Genomic DNA, 23,475 nt, shown 5'->3' with positions numbered 1-23,475 from the left:
ATTGATTCAACTTAGAAATTTTAAATTCTTCAAACTTACTCCGAACGCACCGAAACATACTTATACTACTCGGAATTACACCAAATTTTGCGTGCAAGTCTTAAATCACCATACGGAACTCTTCCCAAAATCAGAATTTCAAACGGATCTCGATTACTCTAAAACCTACTCCAAACCAAATTTAAATAACTTTAAACCTTCAAATAATTGATTTTCACTATTAAGCGCTAAAACGCTCTTGGGTTATCCAAAACCCGATTCGAACATACGCCCAAGTACGAAAGCATCATACGAACCTATTGGAACCGTCAAATCTCGATTTCGGGGTTGTTTTCTCAAAATGTTGACCGAAGTCAAACTTGGCCTTTTAAAGCCAAAATAAGGAACCAATTGTTCCGATTTCAACCCGATCACTTCTAAATTCTGAACCAACCATCCCCGCAAGTTATAAATTAATAAAAGCACATACGGGGAGTTTTATTTCGGGGAACGGGGTTCTAAAAGTCAAAATGACAAGTTGGGTCATTACATTCTCCACCTCTTAAACAAACGTTCGTCCTCGAACGGGTTTAGAATTGTACCTGGAGTGCTGAATAAGTGTGGATATATGCTCCGTATATTTTCCTCGGCCTCCCAAGTCACTTCCTCGACTGGTTGGCCCCTCCACTGGACTTTTACTGCAGAAATGCTCTTGGACCTCAACTGGAACCTGTTTATCAACAATGGCAACTGGCTCCTCTTCATAACCCAAGCTACTATCTAGCTGAACTGTGCTGAAGTCTAACAGATGTGACAAGTTGGCATGATACTTCCGGAGCATAGATACATGGAAAGCTGGATGAACTCTTGATAGACTGGGAGGCAAAGCAAGCTCATTAGCAACCTCCCCAACTCGTCTCAACACCTCAAATGGGCCTATAAACCTTGGGCTCAACTTCCTCTTTTCCCAAATCTCATGATTCCCTTCATCAGCGAAACTTTCAAGAGAACTTTTTCACCCACCATAAATGATAAATCACGTGCTTTCTGATCCGCGTAACTCTTCTGTCCGGACTGTGCTATACGAAGTCGCTCCTGAATCAACTTTACTTTTTCCAAGGCATCTTTCACCAAATCAGTACCATATAACTTAGACTCACCGGGCTCAAACCATCCGATGGGCGAACGACATTGCCGACCATATAAAGCCTCAAATGGAGCCATCTCGATGTTGGATTGGTAATTGTTATTATAAGCAAACTCGGCCAAAGGCAAGAAAAGATCCCACTGGCCTCTAAAGTCAATCACACATGCCTTGGGCATATCCTCCAAAATCTAAATTATCCACTCTGACTTCCCATCGGTCTGCGGATAAAAGGTTGTGCTGAGCTCTACACGGGTCCCCAATTCACTCTATACTGCTCTCCAGAAATGTTAAGTAAACTGAGGGCCTCTATCTAATATGATAGAAATTGGCACACCGTGCAATCGAACTATCTCCTGAATATATATCTGGGCCAACCTCTCTGAAGTGTACATAGTCACAACAGGAATAAAGTGTGCCGACTTGGTTAACCTGTCGACAATGACCCAAACTGCATCAAACTTCCGCAAGGTCCGCGGCAACCCGACTACAAATTCCATAGTAATGCGTTCCCATTTCCACTCTGGTATAGTCATCTGCTGAAGTAGGCCACCTGGCCTCTGGTGCTCATATTTAACTTGCTGACAATTTAGACACCTAGCTACATACTCAATGATGTCCTTTTTCATTCGCCGCCACCAATAATGCTCCATCAGGTCAAGATACATCTTCGTATCGCTTGGATGAACAGAATACCGAGAACTCTGTGCCTCCTCTAGGATATTTTCCTTCAGTCCATCCACATTAGGAACACATAGATGATCCTGGAGTCGCAGAACACCATCCGCGCCAATAGTAAATTCCTTGGCACCACCCCATAGTATCGTTTCTCGAAGAACTATTAAGTGTGGATCATCATACTGGCGAGCTTTGATATGCTCAAATAGTGAAGACTGGGCCACAACACATGCAAGAACTCGGCTGGGCTCTGAAATATCCAGCCTCATAAGTTTGTTAGTCAAGGACTGAATATCCAAAGCTAATGGCCTCTCCTCTGCTGAAATGAAAGCCAAACTACCCATACTCTCTGCCTTTCTACTCAAGGCGTCTGTAACCACATTTCCTTTGCCCGGATGATACAGTATAGTAATATCATAATCTTTTAGTAACTCAAGCCATATGCACTGTCTCAAATTTAGGTCCTTCTGCTTGAACAAATGCTGCAAACTGCGATGATCAGTGTAAACTTCCAAGACACCCCATAAAGATAATGCCTCCAAATCTTAAGAGCATGAACAATCGCAGCTAATTCCAAATCATGTACCGGATAATTCTTCTCGTAGGGCTTCAGCTGACGTGAAGCATATGCAATAACTCGTCCTTCGTGTATCAATACACAACTCAAGCCAACGCGTGAAGCGTCACAATACACTGTATATATCCCCGAACCGGAAGGCAAAACTAACATTGTTGATGTAGTCAATGCTGTCTTCAGCTTCTGAAAGCTCACCTCACAATCATCGGACCATCGGAACGGAGCACTCTTCTGGGTTAATTTGGTCAAAGGCGCTATAATAGATGAAAAACCTTCCACGAACCGATGATAATAACCTACTAAACCCAGAAAACTCTTGATATCAGTCGTCGAAGTGGGACGATGCCAATTCTGAATTGCCTCAATCATTTTGGGATCAACTTTAATGCCCTCGCCCGATACAATATGCCCCAAAAATGCTACAGACTCTAGCCATAATTCATATTTGGAGAACTTAGCATATAGCTTTTGTTCCCGCAGCATCTGAAGCACCACTCTCATATGCTGCTCGTGCTCTTCCTTGTTACGCGAGTAAATCAAAATATCATCAATGAAGACAATGAAAACGAATCAATATATGGTTTGAATACCCCGTTCATCAAATCCATAAACATTGTCGGGGCGTTAGTTAAACCGAAGGATATCACCAAAAACTCATAATGACCATATCTAGTTCGGAAAGCAGTCTTCGGAACATCCGAATCCCGAATCTTCAACTGATGGTACCCCGACCTCAAGTCGATCTAAGAGAACACCCTAGATCCCTCCAATTGGTCAAATAGATCATCAATATACGTCAACAGGTACTTGTTCTTAATAGTGACTTTGTTTAATTATCGATAATCAATACACATTCGCATCATTCCATCCTTCTTCTTCACAAATAACACCGGTGCACCCCAAGGCGATACACTCGATCTGACGAACCCTTTGGCTAGTAACTCCTCAAACTGTTCTTTCAATTCTTTCAATTCTTTCGGAGCCATGAGATACGGTGGGATATATATAGGCTGGGTATTTGGAGCCAAATCAATACAAAAATGAATATCATGATCAGGTGGCATGCCTGGAAGATCTGAAGGAAATACATCGGAGAACTCCCAAACTACAGGCACTGAATCAATAGTCGGAGTCTTTGCAGTAGCTAAACAACCCTTCTCAACCATGTGTTGAGCCTTCATAAAAGAAATAACCCGATTAGATACACTAACAAATGAACCCTTCCACTCCAACCTAGGTAATTCTGGAATAGCCAAGGTAAAATCTTGGCATGGCAATCTAGGATGGCATGATATGGAGATAACCAGTCCATGCCCAGGATAATTTCAAAATCGGTCATCTCAACCAATAAGATGTCTGCTCTAGTTTCATAACCACAAAATATAATAATACAGGATCGGTAAATCTGATTCACAACTACAGAATCGCCCACAGGAGTGGACACATAAACAGGAGTACTCAAGGACTCACGAGAAACACCTAGAAATTGAGCAAATAGAGATGACACATATGAATACGTAGATCCTGGATAAAATAATACGAAGGCATATTTGTCGCAAACAGAAATAATACATGTAATCACGACATCTGAGGCCTCTGCATCTGATATGGCCGGAAAAGCATAGAACCGAGCTGGAGAGCCAACTGGCTGGCCTCCACCTGGCTGACCTCCACCTCTAGGACGGCCCCTACCCACCTGTCCTCCACCTCTTGGTGGTCGGACGACTGGTGGAGCAATTGGTGCGGTAATCATAGGTTGTTGACCCTGCTGCACTGGTCTACCCCGAAGCCTGGGGCAGAATCTCCGCATGTGACTGGGATCCCCGCACTCGTAATAACTCTTCGGTATAATGGGCTGCTGACTAAGAATCTGGCCCTGATGACCTGAAAACCCACTGGAAGAACCCTGAATAGCTGGTGGGAGATAAGAACTCTCTGATATAGCACTGAAATAAGGTCGCACTGGAACACCCCGAGGAGGCGGTGGTGCTAGATATGGGGGCCTGCTGGATTGCCCTCTCACGAACTAACCTCTACCCCCAGACAGAGCACCTCTGAACTCTCCAGAATATCTAAACCGCTTATCTATCATAACCTGCTCTCGGCTTCGCTGACGCACACCCTCAATCCTCCGGGCTATCTCCATGACTAGCTCATAAGAAGTACCCATCTCAACCTCTCGTGCCATAGTGGCCTGAATGCTAGTATGTAAACCCGCAACAAATCTCTGCACTCTCTCCGCCTCAGTAGGGAGTATCATAAGTTCATGGAGAGATAACACAGAGAACCTCGCCTCATAATCGGTCACTGACATTTGACTCTGTTGAATCTACTCAAACTGAAACCGCAACTCTTCCCTTTGGGAGGGTGGAATATACCTGTCTAGGAAAATATGGGTGAATCTATCCCAAGTCAAGGGAGGAGAATCTACTGGTCTGCCAAGAAGATAAGACTTATACCATCTACGGGCTCTGCCCTTTAGCTGAAAAGTAGCACAGTCTACCCCATGAGACTCCAATATCCTCATGTTGTACAGTCTATCCCTGCACCAATCAATGAAATCCTGGAGATCCTCATGTCGCTCACCCCCAAAGACAGGAGGATGTAGTCTAGTCCATCTATCCAATAGTTTCTGCGGATCGGCGGTTGCAGCTGGCCTGGGCTCAGGTGTAGCTGCTGCCACTGGCTGGGCTCCACCCATGGGTAGTGCACCCTGGGTATGATATACAACAACTGCCTACCCATGAGCATGTGCGGTAGGAGTCTGTGCTTCCCTGCCCGCCTGAGATGTGGTTGGGTCTGCCGGAAATAAACCGGCCTGGGTCATAGTGTCCATGAACTGTAGCATACGACCCATGACATCCTGGAATCCCGGTGCAGAAGTGAAATCCACCGGATCTAGCTCTGCCATAGGCACCTTGCCCTATTCCTCAATGATGGGGTCCTCTGCTAGACCCACTGGCGGCATAACTGGAATAGTCCTGGGACGTCCTCGTCCCCTACCACTGGCTGGAGCCATCCCTCGGCCTTTAACAATTGGGGGAGTAGCTCTTCCCTGGCCTGGAGCCTCGTTAGAGCGCGTTCTCACCATCTGTGAGAGAATAAGAGAAAGATATTTAGTACTACATCAATTGCACAATGGAATATGAAGAAATCTAGTTTCCTAATACTCTATAGTCTCTTGAAGATAAGTACGGACGTCTCCGTACCGATCCGCAAGACTCTATTAGGTCAGCTCATAACTTGTGAGACCTACGTGAACCTAGTGCTCTGATACCATGTTGTTACGACCCAATTTCATCTATAGGTCGTGATGACGCCCAATACTACAGCTAGGCAAGCCAACCAGTAATTTAAACCCATATTCTCTTCTTTAAAATTAATCGAGTAATTAAACTCTTCTTAATTGCAAGAATTAAGACAATATGAAAAGATCTGGTAAATTAAAATAATCAAGAAAATAATTAAATCCAAACATTCTACTAGTGTGTGTGCCAAGACCTGGTGTCACAAGTGTATGAACATCTAGTAAATTATACAAAAATTCCAAATACTGTCTGGAATAAAACAGACAGAATAAAAATTTCAGGAAGAAGCACAGGTTGCTGCAAAATGGCTCAGAAGGGCAGGTCACCACTAAGCCTCTGGATATCGTGGGTGCACGCCGATAGGTCCAACTATAGCACCTGACTCCGGCCCTTCACAAAAGTACAGCAAGTGTAGCATGAGTACGTAAACAATGTACCCAGTAAGTATCAAGCCTAATCTCGAAGAGGTAGAGACGAGATGGTCGACTTTGACACTCACTAGGGTCAATAATAATAAATTAATCGACAGAAATAATTAAATTCCTTCAAATACAATAATTCCCAATCTATTAATTAAATTCACAAGTTGCAATTAAACTATCAAGGTATTGTGTAATTATTATTATTATTAGGTACGATTTCTGCCGAGGTTGTATGGCCCGATCTAGAGTGTCGTGTACACTACCGAGGGACGTGCGGCGCGATCCATAGATGCATCTATAAGTCCGAGGCGTTCGGCCCGCTTCACAAGAAAGGAGGACATTTTCTTATGTACCTCCAGAAGGAGAGTTTATTTATTGATAGATTAATACGAGAGGATGCACAATTTCTTTTAACAATTAAGTAATTTATACAGAAAAATTAAGTATATTAGATTTTCATCTTTTACTATATTTTCCTAACAATTCACAATATATTACAAATAATTTAATTAAATAAGGAATATAATTTACACATGTAATTCATGATTTGAATCCTAAACTACCATGACTTTAGCATAAGTAGTAGCTACGCACGGACTCTCGTCACCTCGTGCGTACGTAGCCCCCCACAATTAGCAACAATTATTAATTTAATTACCTATGGGGTAAATTCCCCCTCACAAGATTAGACAAGAGACTTACCTTTTCTCAAAGTCTATTTTTCCGATCAAACGTCGCGTAAAACCTCAATTCGATGCCGAAAAATCCGAAACTATCCAAAAGTTATATAAAATAATTAATACAAGATTAATAATTCGAAATTTATCTATTAAATATATTATCCTATCCAAAATGGTAAAAATTTTAAAATTCACCCCGGGCCCACGTGCCCAGATTCCAAAAATTTTCGAAAAAAAATATTACCCATAATCTCAAGAACTCAAATATATAATTTCTATCAAATTCCATAACCATTTTCGTGGTTAAAATCTCATTTTTATACAAATCTAGGTTATTCATCTAAACCCTTAATTTCTAAGATTTACCGGTTATAATCTACCCATAATTTATGTATTTAACTCAAGGTATGTAGAATTAACTTACCTTCCAATTGCTAGTTGAAATCCCCTCTCAAAAAGCTCTGAAATCGCCCAAACATGGAAGAAAAATAGACTAAAAATGAACTAAGGCTCGTCCATTTTTAAGGTTCTGTCCAAGCAGGTTTTTCGCACCTGCTAAGGGATTGACCGCACCTGCGGAAATTCCTCGCAGGTGTAAGTTTCACTCACCTGGACCAAGGTCGCATCTGCGCATACTGCCTCGCACCTGCGCGTTCGCAGGTGCGCCAAAATTCCGCATCTGCGGCGATGGCCTCCCTTTCCCTTTTCCGCTTCTGCGAACAAAACTCGGATCTGCGAGGGTCGCACCTACGGCTGTCCAAGCGCATGTGCGATCGTACCAGAAGTAGAAAGCTTTAGTTCTTCCTCCAAATTCCAAAATTGATTCGAGCCTCGTCCGGTTAACACTCGGGGTCCCCGGGGCCCCATCCGAACATACCAACAAGTTTGAAATCATAAAACGAATTTGCTCGAACACTCGGAACGTGTAAAACAATATCAAAACTGAGAATCATACCTCAATCCAAATTGATTCAACTTAGAAATTTCAAATTCTTCAAACTTACTCCGAACGCGCCGAAATATACTTATACTACTCGGAATGACACCAAATTTTGCGTGCAAGTCTTAAATCACCATACGGAACTCTTCCCAAATCAGAATTTCAAACGGATCTCGATTACTCCAAAACCTACTCCAAACCAAATTTAAAGAATTTTAAACCTTCAAATAGTTGATTTTCACTATTAAGCGCTAAAACGCTCTTGGGTTATCCAAAACCCGATTCGAACATACGCCCAAGTCTGAAATGATCATACGAACCTATTGGAACCGTTAAATCTGGATTCCGAGGTTGTTTTCTCAAAATATTGACCGAAGTTAAACTTGGCCTTTTAAAGCCAAACTAAGGAACCAATTGTTCCGATTTCAACCCGATCACTTTCAAATTCTGAACCAACCATCCCCGGAAGTCATAAATTAATAAAAGCACATACGGGGAATTGTATTTAGGGGAACGGAGTTCTAAAAATCAAAATGACCGGTTGGGTCATTACAATGACCATGTAAAACTGAATTACCATTTTATCCTTCAAATTTTCACAAAGATATAAATCCACATTCTAATAAAAATAACAAATTGAAAAATTTTAATGGATAATTAATAATTTCTAAATTCTTCAATCATATAAAATTAAAGTCGAACCTGCCGTTTACGCAAAATTCACAAAAACAGTTTGGTTCTCTTCCACTTCCCGAATTAATGTTTATTAATATGCATTAATGTCTTATAATTCGAGGCAAAGGACTTTGCTAGTTATGTTTTATAATTCAGACAAAAGATTTCCCCAACTTTCTTTTTCTCCTCCCCAACTTAGAAGAACTCGATCATCCATCCCCACTTCGCCAACACTATGACTAATCCTTATGCTTTGTCTCATAAGGTTTGCTTTTGAGTCTATATGTAAAATATTTTTGAATCTTTTTGGATTACAATTCAAATCTTTTGCAGTCTTATTAATTTAATCTGGTGATTCAGATACATTAAGTTTTTCAAGGGTGAAATTTTGACCTAATTTTGCTTCTTTGCAAGTACGTCCAATACACAACACTTGAAAAAATATTCTTTGGAAAATTATATGTAACATGAATCTATCAGCAAATTTTGGTCTTTTTAATTAGGATATTTACTGTCAAATACTGAAACTCCAAAAGGTAATCGTCCCATAACTTGATGTGTTTTTGTTAGCTCTTGATGATGTTGCTTGTACGCTTGTTAATTAGTACTAACATCTTTCGAGAATATTTGCCCTATGTTAAAATATTTTTAATTAGATGGTAAAATTCTCTTTACCTTTTTTTTTTGGCAACATCATGAAGCACTTTGGCAATGAGTATCATTTTTAAACTTTCATTTATTTAAATTCATCCAGTAATCTTAATTGATACTAAGTTTAGGATTACGTATATGCTAATATATTTTGCCTATTGGTTCGAACTTCTACACAAATACATATAAAATCATATAGCTAAATTACAATTTGGATTGGAATATCCAAAATGATTCACGTTAGGGAAAGATTTCTTCCTTTCTTGACTTAGCTAGGATGAACAATTTATTATTTTCAGAAATTTATATTTAATAATTTTATAACTAATATCTGTCATTTTAAAATTTTATATTAATTTATAAAGGGTACACGCGCAACGCTTATGACCAAAAACTAGTATCTGAAAATGCTGGTATGTTAAAACAATATAAATCTCTCCACTTTTAAGGGCATTCAATTTTTCTTTTCGTGATATGAAGTATGTTTTGCTTGTCATTAACCAAATAGCCCTATGCTTTCACTATATATAATAATTTCAGAAACGATCTTTCAAAGTTTTTAGAAATTAGTAGAACCCCTTTGTTAGGAAATGCAGCTTCAGTGTCGTTAATTAGAGTGCTTCTTTCATTAAAAAAAAAAATATGACTGTAATTTTTTGTTTTATTTTTGCCTAAGCAAATGATCGTGTCTTTTTTCAGCACATTCATGTGATGCTAATTTTTTGTTGTTTTACCTTCCTCCCCCGCCCCCCGCCCACTCTATATATATTATGTAATATGTAGTATGTAACAGTAATATCTTAATAAATATTTAATGAGAAAGGAAAATGAAAGAAGTTGACTTGAAGGGTTGTGTTCCTTCATATTACTCCTAGTAAATAACTTTTGAAACGTGTCCCTTCAAATTTGTTCAAGCGACGGCTAAAACATTAAATATTGGAAGATGCACACATTAAAGTTCTGAATATCTTTAAACATTTGAATAAAATATATCTTTAACTAATAACGAAGAAAATTATTTTTATTGATTACTTATCTATTTTAGATGGCTTCATTTAGATAGTATTTGGTTGAAGTTTGGAAAAAAAATCAGTATTTGAAGTTAAAGTTAAAATTGTATTTTGGAGAAAAAGTTGAGATTTTGTAAGTAAAATATTATTTTTTATTTAAGATGCTCAAACAAAAGTTCCAGCTTCAATATTTTTTATTCAAAATATTAAAGTTTAAATAATGAATTAAACTGTGAAACAAATATTGTTTTGCAAATAATGTGTCCAAATGCATTTATAACTCAAACAAGAATTCTTAACGTAAGACTAAAGTTAACATTTTGTTATAATACTAGTGGCATAACATAAATGTGCAACCCACGTTCAGAGAGAATAGTACTAATGAAATAGTAACACAATTATATGTAGTAAATCATTTAGTTCAATCAATCACTTGAGAAAGTCGAACCTTATAGCGGGTACCAGACACGAGTCAGAAACCAAAAAAAAAGCTTAGGATAATTAATGCCTGATATTTCTTCTAGCTATCATATTTATCAGTTTTTTTGAAGTTAAAATAATCTCATGATCCTAGAATTTGCATTTACTCTTTGTCTTTCTATGTCCTCTTATAACGCTTAGGTCCATACTTTCTCAAAATTTGCCAATTCTTTTTTGTTTCAAAGAGAACATAGGGTGCATATCTTCCTTTTTAAATTGGATTTTACTTTCTCTTTTAAAGAGTTATTCCATTTATACCGGAATGTGGAATCGTTCGTATAATGCAAGTATTATCCGAATCTTTGCTCTGCGATTCACGAACACTAAAGCACTAGCTAGGCATTTGGTCACGATAACATATATTCTTGACTTAAAAGTAATAGAGGCAAAGTACCCTGGCCTTTCTCTCAGCAAATCACAAAAAGCATGAACTACCACACATTTGATACATAAATAAATTGATATTCCTACTGTCCTCTTTGTCGTTGACGATGCATCCATTATCTTTGGCTCGGCATGTTTATTACTATTAGCTTTGCATCCATTGTAACAACGGTACTTAAACATGCTAAATATGTATGGATATTGATATTTGATACCGTGCCTGTGCTTCTATTCTTGAAAATATATTATATTAACATTAAATTATTTTATTCAGAAAATAGGAAAGAAAACAATACCTCATGAACTTAAAACATACAAGCAACTAATAACACATGTGAGAGTCCAAGCATTTTGGGTTAAAAACAACAAATCGTCACTTGATTATCATTTGATTAGTTCAATATTTACGCATGACCAAAATCCAATCTACTGAAATATGATACATGACAATATTTAATTTCAGTCTGAATTACTCAATGCAGAACTGCAGGCAAGTTTTCTCTAACATACGATCCAGTTTTAGAAGTTACAATCAAGGACGTTGTTTTTCCTCCCCTTGTGCAAGGGGTTGCAGGGCAGGCCTTGACTCGGGCCACAATTCAGCTACATAATTGAGAATCAACATACGAAAACCCAGAATCCCAAGGCAAATTAATTGATAGATTCTGCAGAATATCCCTTATGCGGGCATTATTCGAAGCCTTTCCTCCGAGGTTTGAGATCCTCCAGATGTCCCCTCTTCTGCAAGCAGTGACTGCAAGTCACTACCATTTGCAAGGCTATTGAACTCCACAGCTTTGGATGGCATTGCCGGGTACCGTCGTTGGCAGAATGTCATCAGTCTTTTAACTGACTGCAGATATTTCCTAGTTGTTTCGTCGTTCATGATATGCGCAACACTATTAGTGTAAATCTTCTCACGAGCTGACCGCTCGTGAATACCCACCATAGTAACACCAATAGGCCAAGGTGCATTACCAATTGCCATCTTAATGTACTGATCCATTGCAGCTAGATAGTCCCTCTTCATACAGCATTCGACCACCACAAGTAGTGCTTGCCTAATGTCATCAGGAAGTAACTAGACACACAACAAGTACACCATGACAAAATAAGCTTCCCATGCAGAACAAGTAATTTGAATAAGAATCTTAAAAGAGAAGATGAAAGCAACATATTGGTTCAAACTCATTTATTAAAAAAGAAAGAAAAAAGAAAGAAGACAACAGCAGCAGTAAAGATCTCCTCAACAGAATTATTGACTTACATGCAATTCCACTTTACCAGCATATTCAGCTCAGGTTCCGAACTTATACGGATTGGGTGATATTTGAGGAGATAAATCAGCAGCACAGCTCAACCATATACACAATATAATGGACAAACAGAAGCTAAAGTGATATATATTAGCTTTCCAACTATATAACATATATACCTCCTATATCCTCACTTAGCTCAATAACCTACCATTAGAAATTAAGTTCGAGTAATAATCAACTTAGCTCAATAGAAAAATCGTCACATTCGATATACTTGGCTTTACAAAATTAGTGAATTGCTTGTGGATTTTATTGAGTAAAGAGAGAACCGGAGGTGCTGGTTCAGCATCCACTAAAGTAACAACTAAACCCTTCAACAACAACTATTATACCTCAATTCATGATTGAGATCAACCATATGAATCCTCATTGACATGTAGCTTTGTTAAGCTCATCTCAGAATTAAAAATAATAGTTTTGGTTTACTCTATAAAACCCCCATGCAAGCATCGGACAGAGTGGGTTTTGTCCGGGTAACAATCCCCACCTTCGTTCTCTCTGTATTTACTTCCATTATGTCATCCACAATGTAACAATCCTCACCCTCGTTCTCTCTGTATTTACTTCCATTATGCCATCCACGATGCAACAACCCCCACCCTCATTCTCTCTATATTTACTTCCATTATGTCATCCACTATGTAGCAATCTCCACCATCGTTCTCTCTGTATTTACTTCCATTATGTCATCCACAATGTAACAATCCTCACCCTCGTTCTCTCTGTATTTACTTCCATTATGCCTTCCACGATGCAACAACCCCCACCCTCATTCTCTCTATATTTACTTCCATTATGTCATCCACGATGTAGCAATCTCCACCATCGTTCTCTCTGCATTTACTTCAATTATGTCATCCACAATGTAGTGCTAATTTACATTCTCAATTATATAACTCCTCCTATCCCAAGTGATCCTTGTGCTTCATGCGAGTTAATCATATGCGGTTTTTCATTTTAACTTTGTGAAGCTAGGAAATGGTTTCTTTGTTACTCTTTTGTAAAGACAGACAGATCTGATTGCTTTCAATGAAAAGTTCAATGCGCATAGTGCCAAAGCTTAGAAACTTAATATCCTATGCGCTACTTAACTAATCATCATCTATAATTATCATTATCACATGAAGGATAACAGATGAGATCTCGTGCACAGTACATATGCATCTATTAATTAACTCAATGCTATATTTTTCAGTAAGAACATTAACTTTTTTGACAACTAAGATAATTAACTTATGTAATGCGTGCATCCTTGAATATTTATATACAGAAGAAATATGTTCTAATCCTTTTATGCATGTGTATACAGGGACTTTTTCTTTGACTTCAAATTCTATGAACTATTACTCTTCCATGTCGTTATACCATCGCTACCTTGGAATATAACATCCTTATTCACAAGAGAACGGGCCAAAGGATAATTAGTTTATCCTATCATCTATTCAACCATGGATGACATGAGAGATGATCAGAGTAAAGACAAAAAACTTCTTGTAAAAAGAATGCTGTGATTCTTCTCTTTCAGGTTTTCCAATGCCCATTATGTCAGATGAGACGATGTGTAGGCAAGACCTAACACATGATCTACAGTAAGCATGTTCCCCTATCCTTCGTCAATGGTTCATAATACTTCCAATTCCACCACTAACAAGTAAATTTTTGGAAGAACAAGAGATCATAAATCTTCAAGATCAATTTCAATCAAGTTTCAAAAACAATCATCAAAAATCAACTCCGGTTATGATGACTTCATTTATTTGATTAAAATACGCCACGACTAAATGCAACCATGAGCTTCTACAACATACCATAATTTATATATCACAATTAAAACTCCCACATAGACCACATTCAATACCAAATTGCATCATCAATCTTTCATAAATTAGATCCACCTGAGACTCAAATTCAGTCCGATTGAGTAAATTCCTAACTGAGCTTTAATTTCAAGCAATTATGTTTATAAAAAGGATTTCAGTTATATATGTAAAGATTCTTTTACACTTTTGGTGAATGTAACTCGTGATAGCAGGTTAATTACCATGTTTATCAGATTACCCATGAATGCTTATCAAGAGATTTACATGTAATTAGCGGCCTGATTGTGTAAAATATTTACATTGGCAGTTCATAGAACTTCAACTCGTAAAAAAATAATTGTGTTTGCAGCTTCAGGATTTGGAGATATAAAATATAGCATCTAAAGAAAGCAAGCAACTAAAAGGAGGTGCAAAATTATACCTTTTTCCTGCAGAACTTGAATAAAGGATTCAAGTACCTAGCACACTGCTTAAAAGTAGCAACCATTGATTTCCCCTTAGCTGTCCGCTTTTCAGCCTCGGTCATCTCATCGAGTTCCTGATTCCACTCATTCAACAACTTCTTAAAGAACACCAAAATCTTATCCTCATCACACAACTCTTCGAAATTCGTCTTCATCCTCTTCACATCCTTATCATGATCCACATCCTCTTCTCCATCTCCACTCAAATCTTCATCACCTCCTCCACCATCTTTATCCTCTCCGGCATCCTCCGTCGGCACCTTCCTCTTCCTCTCACTCAACATGCCTGACTTCTGCCGTTTCTTCAATTCCACAATATCTCTCAGAAAATCATTTGTTTGTCCCTCAGTCATGTCACTATCATCAACTTCAAACAATCCAGCTTTTAATACAAACTTCAACCGATCGAGCCTCGCCACATCATCTTCTCCGAACAAAGTCACCGGTTGTTTCAGAAACCTAAGGCGGCGAATCACCTCCTGTCGTGGAAGGTTTAAATCATCGATTTTTTGCTCGTCGGTTGGTGCTTTGGAAGCCGAAGAAGATGATGAATCCTGCTTGAGGGATTGGATGTCGGTTTTGGAGTTTGATTTTGAAGAGGATTTATCGGTAGGGTTCTGTTGCTGTTCTAATTGCTTTTGACGGAGGGATTTGGTTTCGGCTTCACGTTTTTCCTCTTCGCGAATTCTCTGGAGGCGTTTCTGTTCGATTTCCGATCGCTTGAAAACTTTCCGTCCGCCGACGTCTTGGGCTAAGCTTTGCCGTCGTTTCTCCAATTCCTGTTTCAGTATATCCATCGGTCCGATACCGCTTAGGGTTTCTCCTGCTCTAATCTGAGAATGGAAGAGAGGATAGCTATACCGGAGGAAAAGTGGTTATTCTAATTGCGAAATGGGACCCGGAATTCTAGTATTTATATTTTCTGCCCCTTGGCTTGGGCGTAGAATGAAAACAATTCAATTTAATTCGGAAAACAAAGAGTAATGGTTTGATTAATTTGGTTAATTGAAGAGATATTTTTTTACCATAATTGATTTAGTTTGGTGTTATCTAAGAAAGTCAAACTTAAAAACTCAATTTAATATTACATGTATACATTTTTAAAAACATACTAGTATCTATGAATGTGTGTTGCACGTTAATAATGACACGTAATGCTTTAAATATTTATTTATATGAAGGAACAAAAATAATTAATTAATGAGAGAAATTTTATATATAATAATACAAAAATCATCTAAATGCCAAAAAATATTATTAAATTAGCATAATACATGAATTTAAAATAAAAGGACATCATCAAAACTTACACAAATGATTAATTTTGTCATGTTAGTTAGATAATTATCTATTATAGTTTAAAAGTATTTAATGTGATGGTATCTTAACGACACTTCTTTGTGGACAATGTTTTTTTGTGTATGTTTCCTCATAATGATGTGGTTGCTCTTCCTTAACCAAAACTCTTGTTGTCGATCTTGATATCCCTCTTGAAAGTGCAACATACAGTTGTTCGTGCAAGAAAACATATTGTGATAAATATAGTTCAATATTTAGGATGTTTGTCCTTGTGCTTTATTTGTTATATTTGCAAAATATAAACATACTAAATATTATTTTCACACAAATTTAAAAGGATATTCCTTAATTTCGGAAGACGAAAGTTGAATTCAGGGATAAGAATATATTTAGAAGCACATTGACTAGTATCATAATTTTTGCATATATGACGTTATTGTCAAAACTTTTATATACCATCTGTGTGTATTACATAAGCTATTCGGCGTATTCAGATTTTTCTGTAGCATGACATACATATTTTTTTTCAAAATTAACCTATATACAATGGAAGATCAATTTTAACTTAGTCTATTATATATATGGTGACATTAACATACGTAAGAAGTAATAAACTTGACAACAAACATGTATGATAGAAGGTCATTTGGTATTAAAGTATTTAAGTATTTTTCTTGGTAGTAATTATTGGTATCATTTTTTGCTGAGTCAAAAACTAAAAAATATTTTATTTTTATTATAAAATTTTGCAATCAACCTTTTATTTAGTTGATCAACATATTCATTTCTGCTAGCTAAGATATCTTTTTAATTCTATCATGCGATTTGCACAAATTGCATTTTAATCTAATGATATAAATATTTCTCTTATTAAATGTACTACTATTACCGTTGGAATTGATAATCAAGTGTTCAGGAAAAATCAAATCATCTTTTATTGGATGCTTTTCTTCGTTTCCGACACGAAGCAAGAAGACATTGAATAGTAGATCTGTTCTTACTTTATATTTCTTGTTAGTTGAATCTTTTTCATTTGAGGCCAGAAATATAACTTTGGCAAGCTAGCTTTTACACTCTCTGCTTTTGTCGATTTTGGAACTACTGGTAGTATTTGACAGAAATCACCTCCCAAACATTAATTTTTCACTAAACAATTCATTAATAAGAACGCTAGACAATTATTTCGATCGTTTGACACTTTGCCATAAGTGCTTCATCCCATATTATCAATTTTACTTTCCTTATAAATTTAGTACCACTGCTTTGCTTTGATATATTTGTGATGGTTATTTAAGTTGTTTGAAGATGTATATCAAATCTAAAGTGGGTGGCATCACAATAAAATCATTGTTGGTACACCACTTGCTATTATTATTAACAGTGTTATGCCTTTTGATATGATATTTGCAAGTAATGCATGACATAGAAATATTATTTCGATTCCGTCGGATGCATCTACAAAAACTAATCCCGTTATACCAGAGTAGACTTTTTATTATATCATCTTGAAAGCTTATTTTTGATTAGGATTTAGTTTTGATTGTGCTTCTGCAGTCACTTGTGTAGCATTTTAATTCTTAATAATATACTAACATTTTTACTTTGTGTTCTAACACTCTTTTTATGGAATAAATTTATGTATCCTAAGATTTTGTTTTAACTTGAATAAAATTTTTACTCATATGATGAATTTAAAAAATAATTGAATTGGATTCTCTTGCTAAATAATTAATTAAAAGATTTAATTATTTATCCGTAAAAATATATATTAGTGTAATGTAATTTATGATTTCTTAGACTTTTTCCATTTCATGTTTTTAACATAATATTTTAGGCTCAGACTCGGTTTGTTGACTGGTCCATAAGTGTCCATTAGACAGCAACTCAAATAAATTCCAAGATAAATTAAAATCAGATCAAAACCAACACTAACTAAAGAAATTCAATTAATTTCTTTTATGACTTATTAGCCGTACTTGTTTTATGAAAATTTATTATTCTTATTATTATGATTGTTTACCCGTAAAACGGTATAATTGAATTTGTAACGTGATTTATAGACAAGCAAATAGATTTGATCCATAAACGATAAAGAAATAAGAATAAAAATAAGATTAGCGATTGAGCTTGGTCTTTCCTAGAGCAAAAGCAGAAACAAAGATAAGGCAATGATAAAATTCTTTAAAATGAGTATGCTATAACTTTTGTGTGCAGAATATTTCATGTCCTGTACAAGAGCTGTCAATCTGATATTTATAGTTATTCCTAGGGAGACAAGATCCTAAAATCAAGCTCTTCTTGAATGAGAATAAAAATGTCATTGATGGGTGCATAATGGCTGGCTTTGGATGCAAATATTCTCTGAAATAGTTGCTCATTAAATTCTATTCGATGTCAAGCCTTCGAGTCTTTACCATCGATTATGCTTCCTTCAAGATTCATCTTGTATTGGTTACGTACTTCGTAACCTATGCCAATTATTTACCGACTCAACTTCTGTCTGTTCTCGGTTTCACATGTCATCTTTCTATTTAGCCACTTGTAATCAACCAATTTCACCATACAGATAGTTCCCCTATTTTATAGTGACGCAACTCAGTGTTACAGGGAAGTAGATGAGTATTTCTTTCTTGGCGGGAGAGTTTCTGAACAATCTCTAACATTTGAAGAGACGCATGTCTATTCGCATTTAATACTCTGAACACATGTTGCCCCGCGATTCAGCAAGTATTTTTCGCTGGGCTTCGAGGTAATCATGACCATGATTTTTGCCGTCTATATCTTCTTCACTACTCATCATTTTTACTTCTTCATTTTTACTACTCTTACAATCCTTTTCTTTCTCTGAATTTCATTAGAGCTTTTTTACAATCTTCAACCTTCTCAGTAAGACGTCTTTGCCGATCTTTTACTACCATGTCTTCTTACACTGCTTCCTTCGGAAACACTGGTCTTTTCTTCAGTGGGGGATCGAAGAAAAACAAAGCCAAGGAGGTTGACATTGAGTTTGATCCTCCAACTGTTAACACCACCATACCTCTCCATCTCAGCGTTGCAAACGATCTTCAAGAACAAACCTCCTCTGCAACTTCTCAAAGCCGCCGGTTTTGGCCAGTTTGCAGGTATCCCTATTTCATTCGTCCTTCTAGTATCCCTACTTTGAAGGAGGACTGTACCTGCCCCAATGTTGAAATCCCCGCCCCATATATGGTAGAGCGAGTTACCTACTCTAGGAAGGGGTTTACGTATGTCTATATATATTCCTTTACTTTGGGTCTCTTCTCTTTGAGGTCGAGTGAAGGGCTCGACCCGATAATTTTAGAATTTTACCACTGGTACCAGATTTTCTTAGCACAAGCGGGCCCATCCATATGGCGGACGGTAGCCTGCCTTCGTCAATTGTGCACTGATAAGTAGGGATTTTGACTGCTTATTAGCGCCTTTTAGCTTTTGTTTTAGTCCAAAAATATTGAATTGTGTTTCTGAAACTAATGAACTTTTACAAAATTGCAGGTATGCTGGAAGTTTGGTCTCCCGAGATGAAATCTGACTCAAAAAGGAGTGTTCCGAAGCACAAGGCAATAAAGGGCACAGAAGCACAAATGTGCGATCCGCAGAAGGAATTCTTCGGCTACAGAAGAAATTGCGGACCACAGAATTCCATCTGCAACCGCAAACCAAGAAGAGAAGTTTAGCAGAACTTTGCGTAAAGTGTGGACCGCACATGATTTGTGAGGCCGTAAAACTAGGCTAAGAGTCGAAGAACAGAGAGTATGCAAAAAGACCAAGTCTAGAAGCCTCTGTGAATTGCGGACCGCACAAGAATTATGCGTCCGCAGAAGAGTTTCCTTACGGTCGCATCACAGAAATGTGCGGCTGCAAGAAGATCACTTCGCGGTCGCAGTTCAGAAATGTGCAGCCGTAGAACTCCACTTCCTTCCAGATGAAGAAATCTATGAACCACACATAGAATTATGCGGCTGCAAAACCACCTGAGGGGTATTTGTGTCCAAGATTTTTAGCCTTGTATAAATAGATGAGTTTCACTAAATTAGGTCAAGTTTGAACATCTGAAGTTGTTGTAGCCGTTTTTCTTTACTACTTTAGGAAGTTTTAGATTGCTTTGGTGTATTTACATTAGATTTAATCATTTTAAGCTTTCATTATGAGTTTAATTAATTTTTCTTTCTTATTTTCTTCAAATCCCATTATGAGTAGCTAGACCTTTACTAAGGTTGTGACCCAACCCTAGTGTGTAAATCTTATGGGTATCTAATTTAGTACTTGTTTATGATTGTGTGTTGATTATTTAGCTTAGTTCATGCTTTAATTGTAGAATTAATGGTTGCAAATATTAGTTCATGCCTATTTGACTTAGTCTCTACTTGAGAAAGATGGACCTAGTCTAGGATAACTTAGCTAACAAGGAATTGGGTCAATTGAGAGATTGATTAACCCAATTAAAGGGTCAACCTAGAGATAGTAATAACCTGGCTTGAGCTCTTATCAACTGTTTTGGGTGATACCCATTTGGTCTTGAGAAAGCCAAATTGGGCAAAACCACTCTCTGACCCAGAGGTATTGAGTGGGTAATATAGAGTTGAGAGCTATAATACACCCCAATTAACAAAATAAACATTAATATTTTTATCCCACCAGGCAAACACCTAGGTTATGGTCACATCCCTAGGCCTTTTACCCATTTGGAAAAAATATTAAAAATAATTATCTCTAGTCTACTTTCTTTATCTTGCAGTTATTAGATTAACAGTAGAAATAAAAAACAAATCCTTGTTGTGGAAGTACAATCTAGATAATCCAATTGCTCATTTGAAATATATACCCCTAACTCCCATCCTAGCTCCCAGTGGATTCGACCCCGACTCCTAGTTGGGTATTTATTATTGTATACGACCGTTTCATATCTCTATTGAGGTGATCACGTCGGTGTCGTTGCCTGGGAGTTAAAAACGGCGTTAGGTACAACCATGGCGAACAATAAGCTCGGAAATTTGCCTTTGGGGGATGTGGACGTTGAGGATGACTAAGTTGATGAGGTTCCTCTTGAACCTCAAGCCAATAAGAGAGGCCGAGTCCCCAATGTCCCCGCTCCACCTCCACCTCTACCACGAGCGGCTCCACACCGGGTATTACCCAATGAGGGATATGCTAGTGCAATAGTCCCTCCCCGTATTAGGGCGGGAAACTTTCAAATCACCAATGTGATGCTCAATTTGCTAGAGCAACGAGGTTTCTTCACCGGTGCTCCAAGTCAAAATGCATACAAACATTTAAAGGAATTTGTGGACACTTGTTGGGGGAGCAAACAAACAAATGTCTCTGAGGATGCATTGAGGCTAAGGCTTTTTCCTTTCTCTCTACAAGGGAAAGATTTGGATTGGTTGGAACATTTGCCGAACCATTCCATTTACACTTGGGATGAGTTGGCGTAAAAGTTTATTTCTAAGTTCTTCTCTCCGGGGTACATGGCTACACTTCGGGATGAGATTTTAGCATTCAAGCAAGATCCAAATGAACCACTGTACGAGATATAGGAATGTTATAGAATAATGGTTAAGGAATGTCCCAACAACGATATAACGGAAAATATGATTCAAGAAACTTTCTATCGTGGGATTAACACAACCAACCAATGTGTAGTGAATCAACTTGCCGGTGGAAACTTCATGACTACGCCTTATGCGAAGGCGTGTGAGATTTTAGAGGAAATGGAAGAAACATCATTGGTGTGGCAATCCCCAGCTAATGTTTTACAAGGTGATCTGAACGTGATCCACCTTCACAAAGAGTTGCATGACCATGGGCAAGCCATTGCCGAATCGACTACCACCATGTATCAATTAGCAAAGGCTCAACTTCAACAAGTGCAAAATCCTAAGCAAGTCAATGTCATGGAGGGAGTGATCATGATAGTGAACAAAAAATGGACCAAGGGTCCAGAAGTGCAACATCGAGTGGAGAATTATATGCAAGAAGATAGTGGTTTTGATCAAGATGATTCTTACAATGAACAAGAAGAGGAGGTGCAATATGTGAACAACTTCCAAGGGAAACGAAACAACTTCCAAGACCCAAACCAACAATAATGGCGACCTCAAAACAATCAAGGCAATTGAAATTCTAACAACCAAGGAAACTAGAGTAGTGGCGACAATCAAGGGAGTTGTCATAATAACAACAATCAAGGAAATTACAGTGGAAATAATCAAGGAAATTGGGGGGGGGGGAACAATCACAGTGGATGGAACAATAATCAAGGCAATCGGGGGCCGGGTTTTCAAAGGCCCCTAATGTATCAACAACCGAGCAACCCTCCTCATTATCCTTCCCATGGTCCAAGTTCGTCAAACAATGAAATGAGGCGTATTGAGAACATGTTCAAACAAATTATGGAAAAGAATGCCGATTCGGATGCCCAACTTGCCTCACACAACACATCGATCCGCAACTTAAAAGTTCAAATTGGGTAAATCTCTCAAGCTCTAAATTCTCGTCCTAAGGGGGCACTCCCAAGTGACAAAGTAGTAAATCCAAAGGGTGGACACAACACGGGGCATGCTTTGACCATTACTACAAGAAGTGGAAATGCACCCACCTCAAGTCAAAATCAACTTGTGGATGATGAGAAAGTGGTACAAGAAGAAGAGGTCCCGAACAATGTGGTGCAATCAAATGCTGAAGTTCGGATTGAGATTGATGATAGTGTGAAAGAGACTCAAGATGAGGTGAACCCATCTAGGGATCACATTATTGACATATCGGAGCAAGTAGTGCAAAAGTCTAAGGCACCATTGCCTAAGCCTCCACCTTCATACCCTCAAAGACTTTCCAAGCAAAATGGTGAGAATCAATTCAAGAAGTTCATTCAAATGATGAAGAGTCTCTCAATCAATGTGCCATTAGTTGAAGCTTTGGAGTAAATTCCCGGTTATGCAAAGTTTATGAAGGATCTCGTGACAAAGAAGCGGTCAATGAATTTTGAAACTATCAAAGTCACTCATCAAGTGAGTGTAATTGTGCATTCAATGGCTCCTAAGTTAGAGGATCCCGGTGCTTTCACGATTCCTTGTACAATTGGAAGTGCCATGTTTGCTAAAGCTCTTTGTGATCTTGGGGCAAGTATCAATTTGATGCCTATTCGGTTTTCAAGACCTTGGGAATTGGGCAACCAAGACCCACCTTTATGAGATTGCAAATGGTCGATCGTACTATGAAGAGACCTTTTGGGAGTGATTGAAGATGTCTTGGTTTGTGTTGATAAATTCATTCTTCTGGCGGATTTTGTCATTCTAGATTGTGAAGTTGATTATGAGGTGCCGATTATTCTTGGAAGACATTTCCTTGCTATGGGGAGGGCTTTTTATGATGTTGAAGCCAGAGAGCTCACTTTTCGGGTTGGTGATGAAAAAGTGATGTTCCATGTGTGTAAGTCCGTGCGACAACCAAATAGCAATGATGTGTGCTCTTTTGTGGACTTGGTGACCGATGTTATTATTGATGACACAAGTTCTATAATCAATGTTGGTGATATGTTGTAGGTCGTCTTGCTCAACTTTGATGGTGATGAGATGGATGGCTTCATGGAATGTCTGAACTCTTTGCAAGGAATGGGGTCGTACAATCA

The 23,475-nt window shown here is 37.9% G+C and overlaps 1 protein-coding gene across 1 annotated transcript; it reads right to left on the bottom strand.

The window, feature by feature from the left end:
• Positions 1-11,289: 11,289 nt before the first annotated feature.
• Positions 11,290-15,421, bottom strand: LOC104115074 (uncharacterized). Its single transcript, XM_009625649.4, has 2 exons — positions 14,489-15,421; positions 11,290-12,009 (listed from the first exon to the last, which is right to left on the bottom strand). Exons 1-2 carry the CDS (start codon positions 15,326-15,328, stop codon positions 11,608-11,610), a joined length of 1,242 nt encoding a protein of 413 aa, XP_009623944.1. The 5' UTR covers positions 15,329-15,421; the 3' UTR covers positions 11,290-11,607.
• Between the last annotated feature and the right edge of the window lie 8,054 nt (positions 15,422-23,475).

The sequence above is a fragment of the Nicotiana tomentosiformis genome, chromosome 1 (genome assembly GCF_000390325.3).
Source record: "Nicotiana tomentosiformis chromosome 1, ASM39032v3, whole genome shotgun sequence".
Taxonomy (NCBI): Eukaryota; Viridiplantae; Streptophyta; class Magnoliopsida; order Solanales; family Solanaceae; genus Nicotiana; species Nicotiana tomentosiformis.
This window is presented reverse-complemented; position numbering and strand designations above follow the sequence as displayed.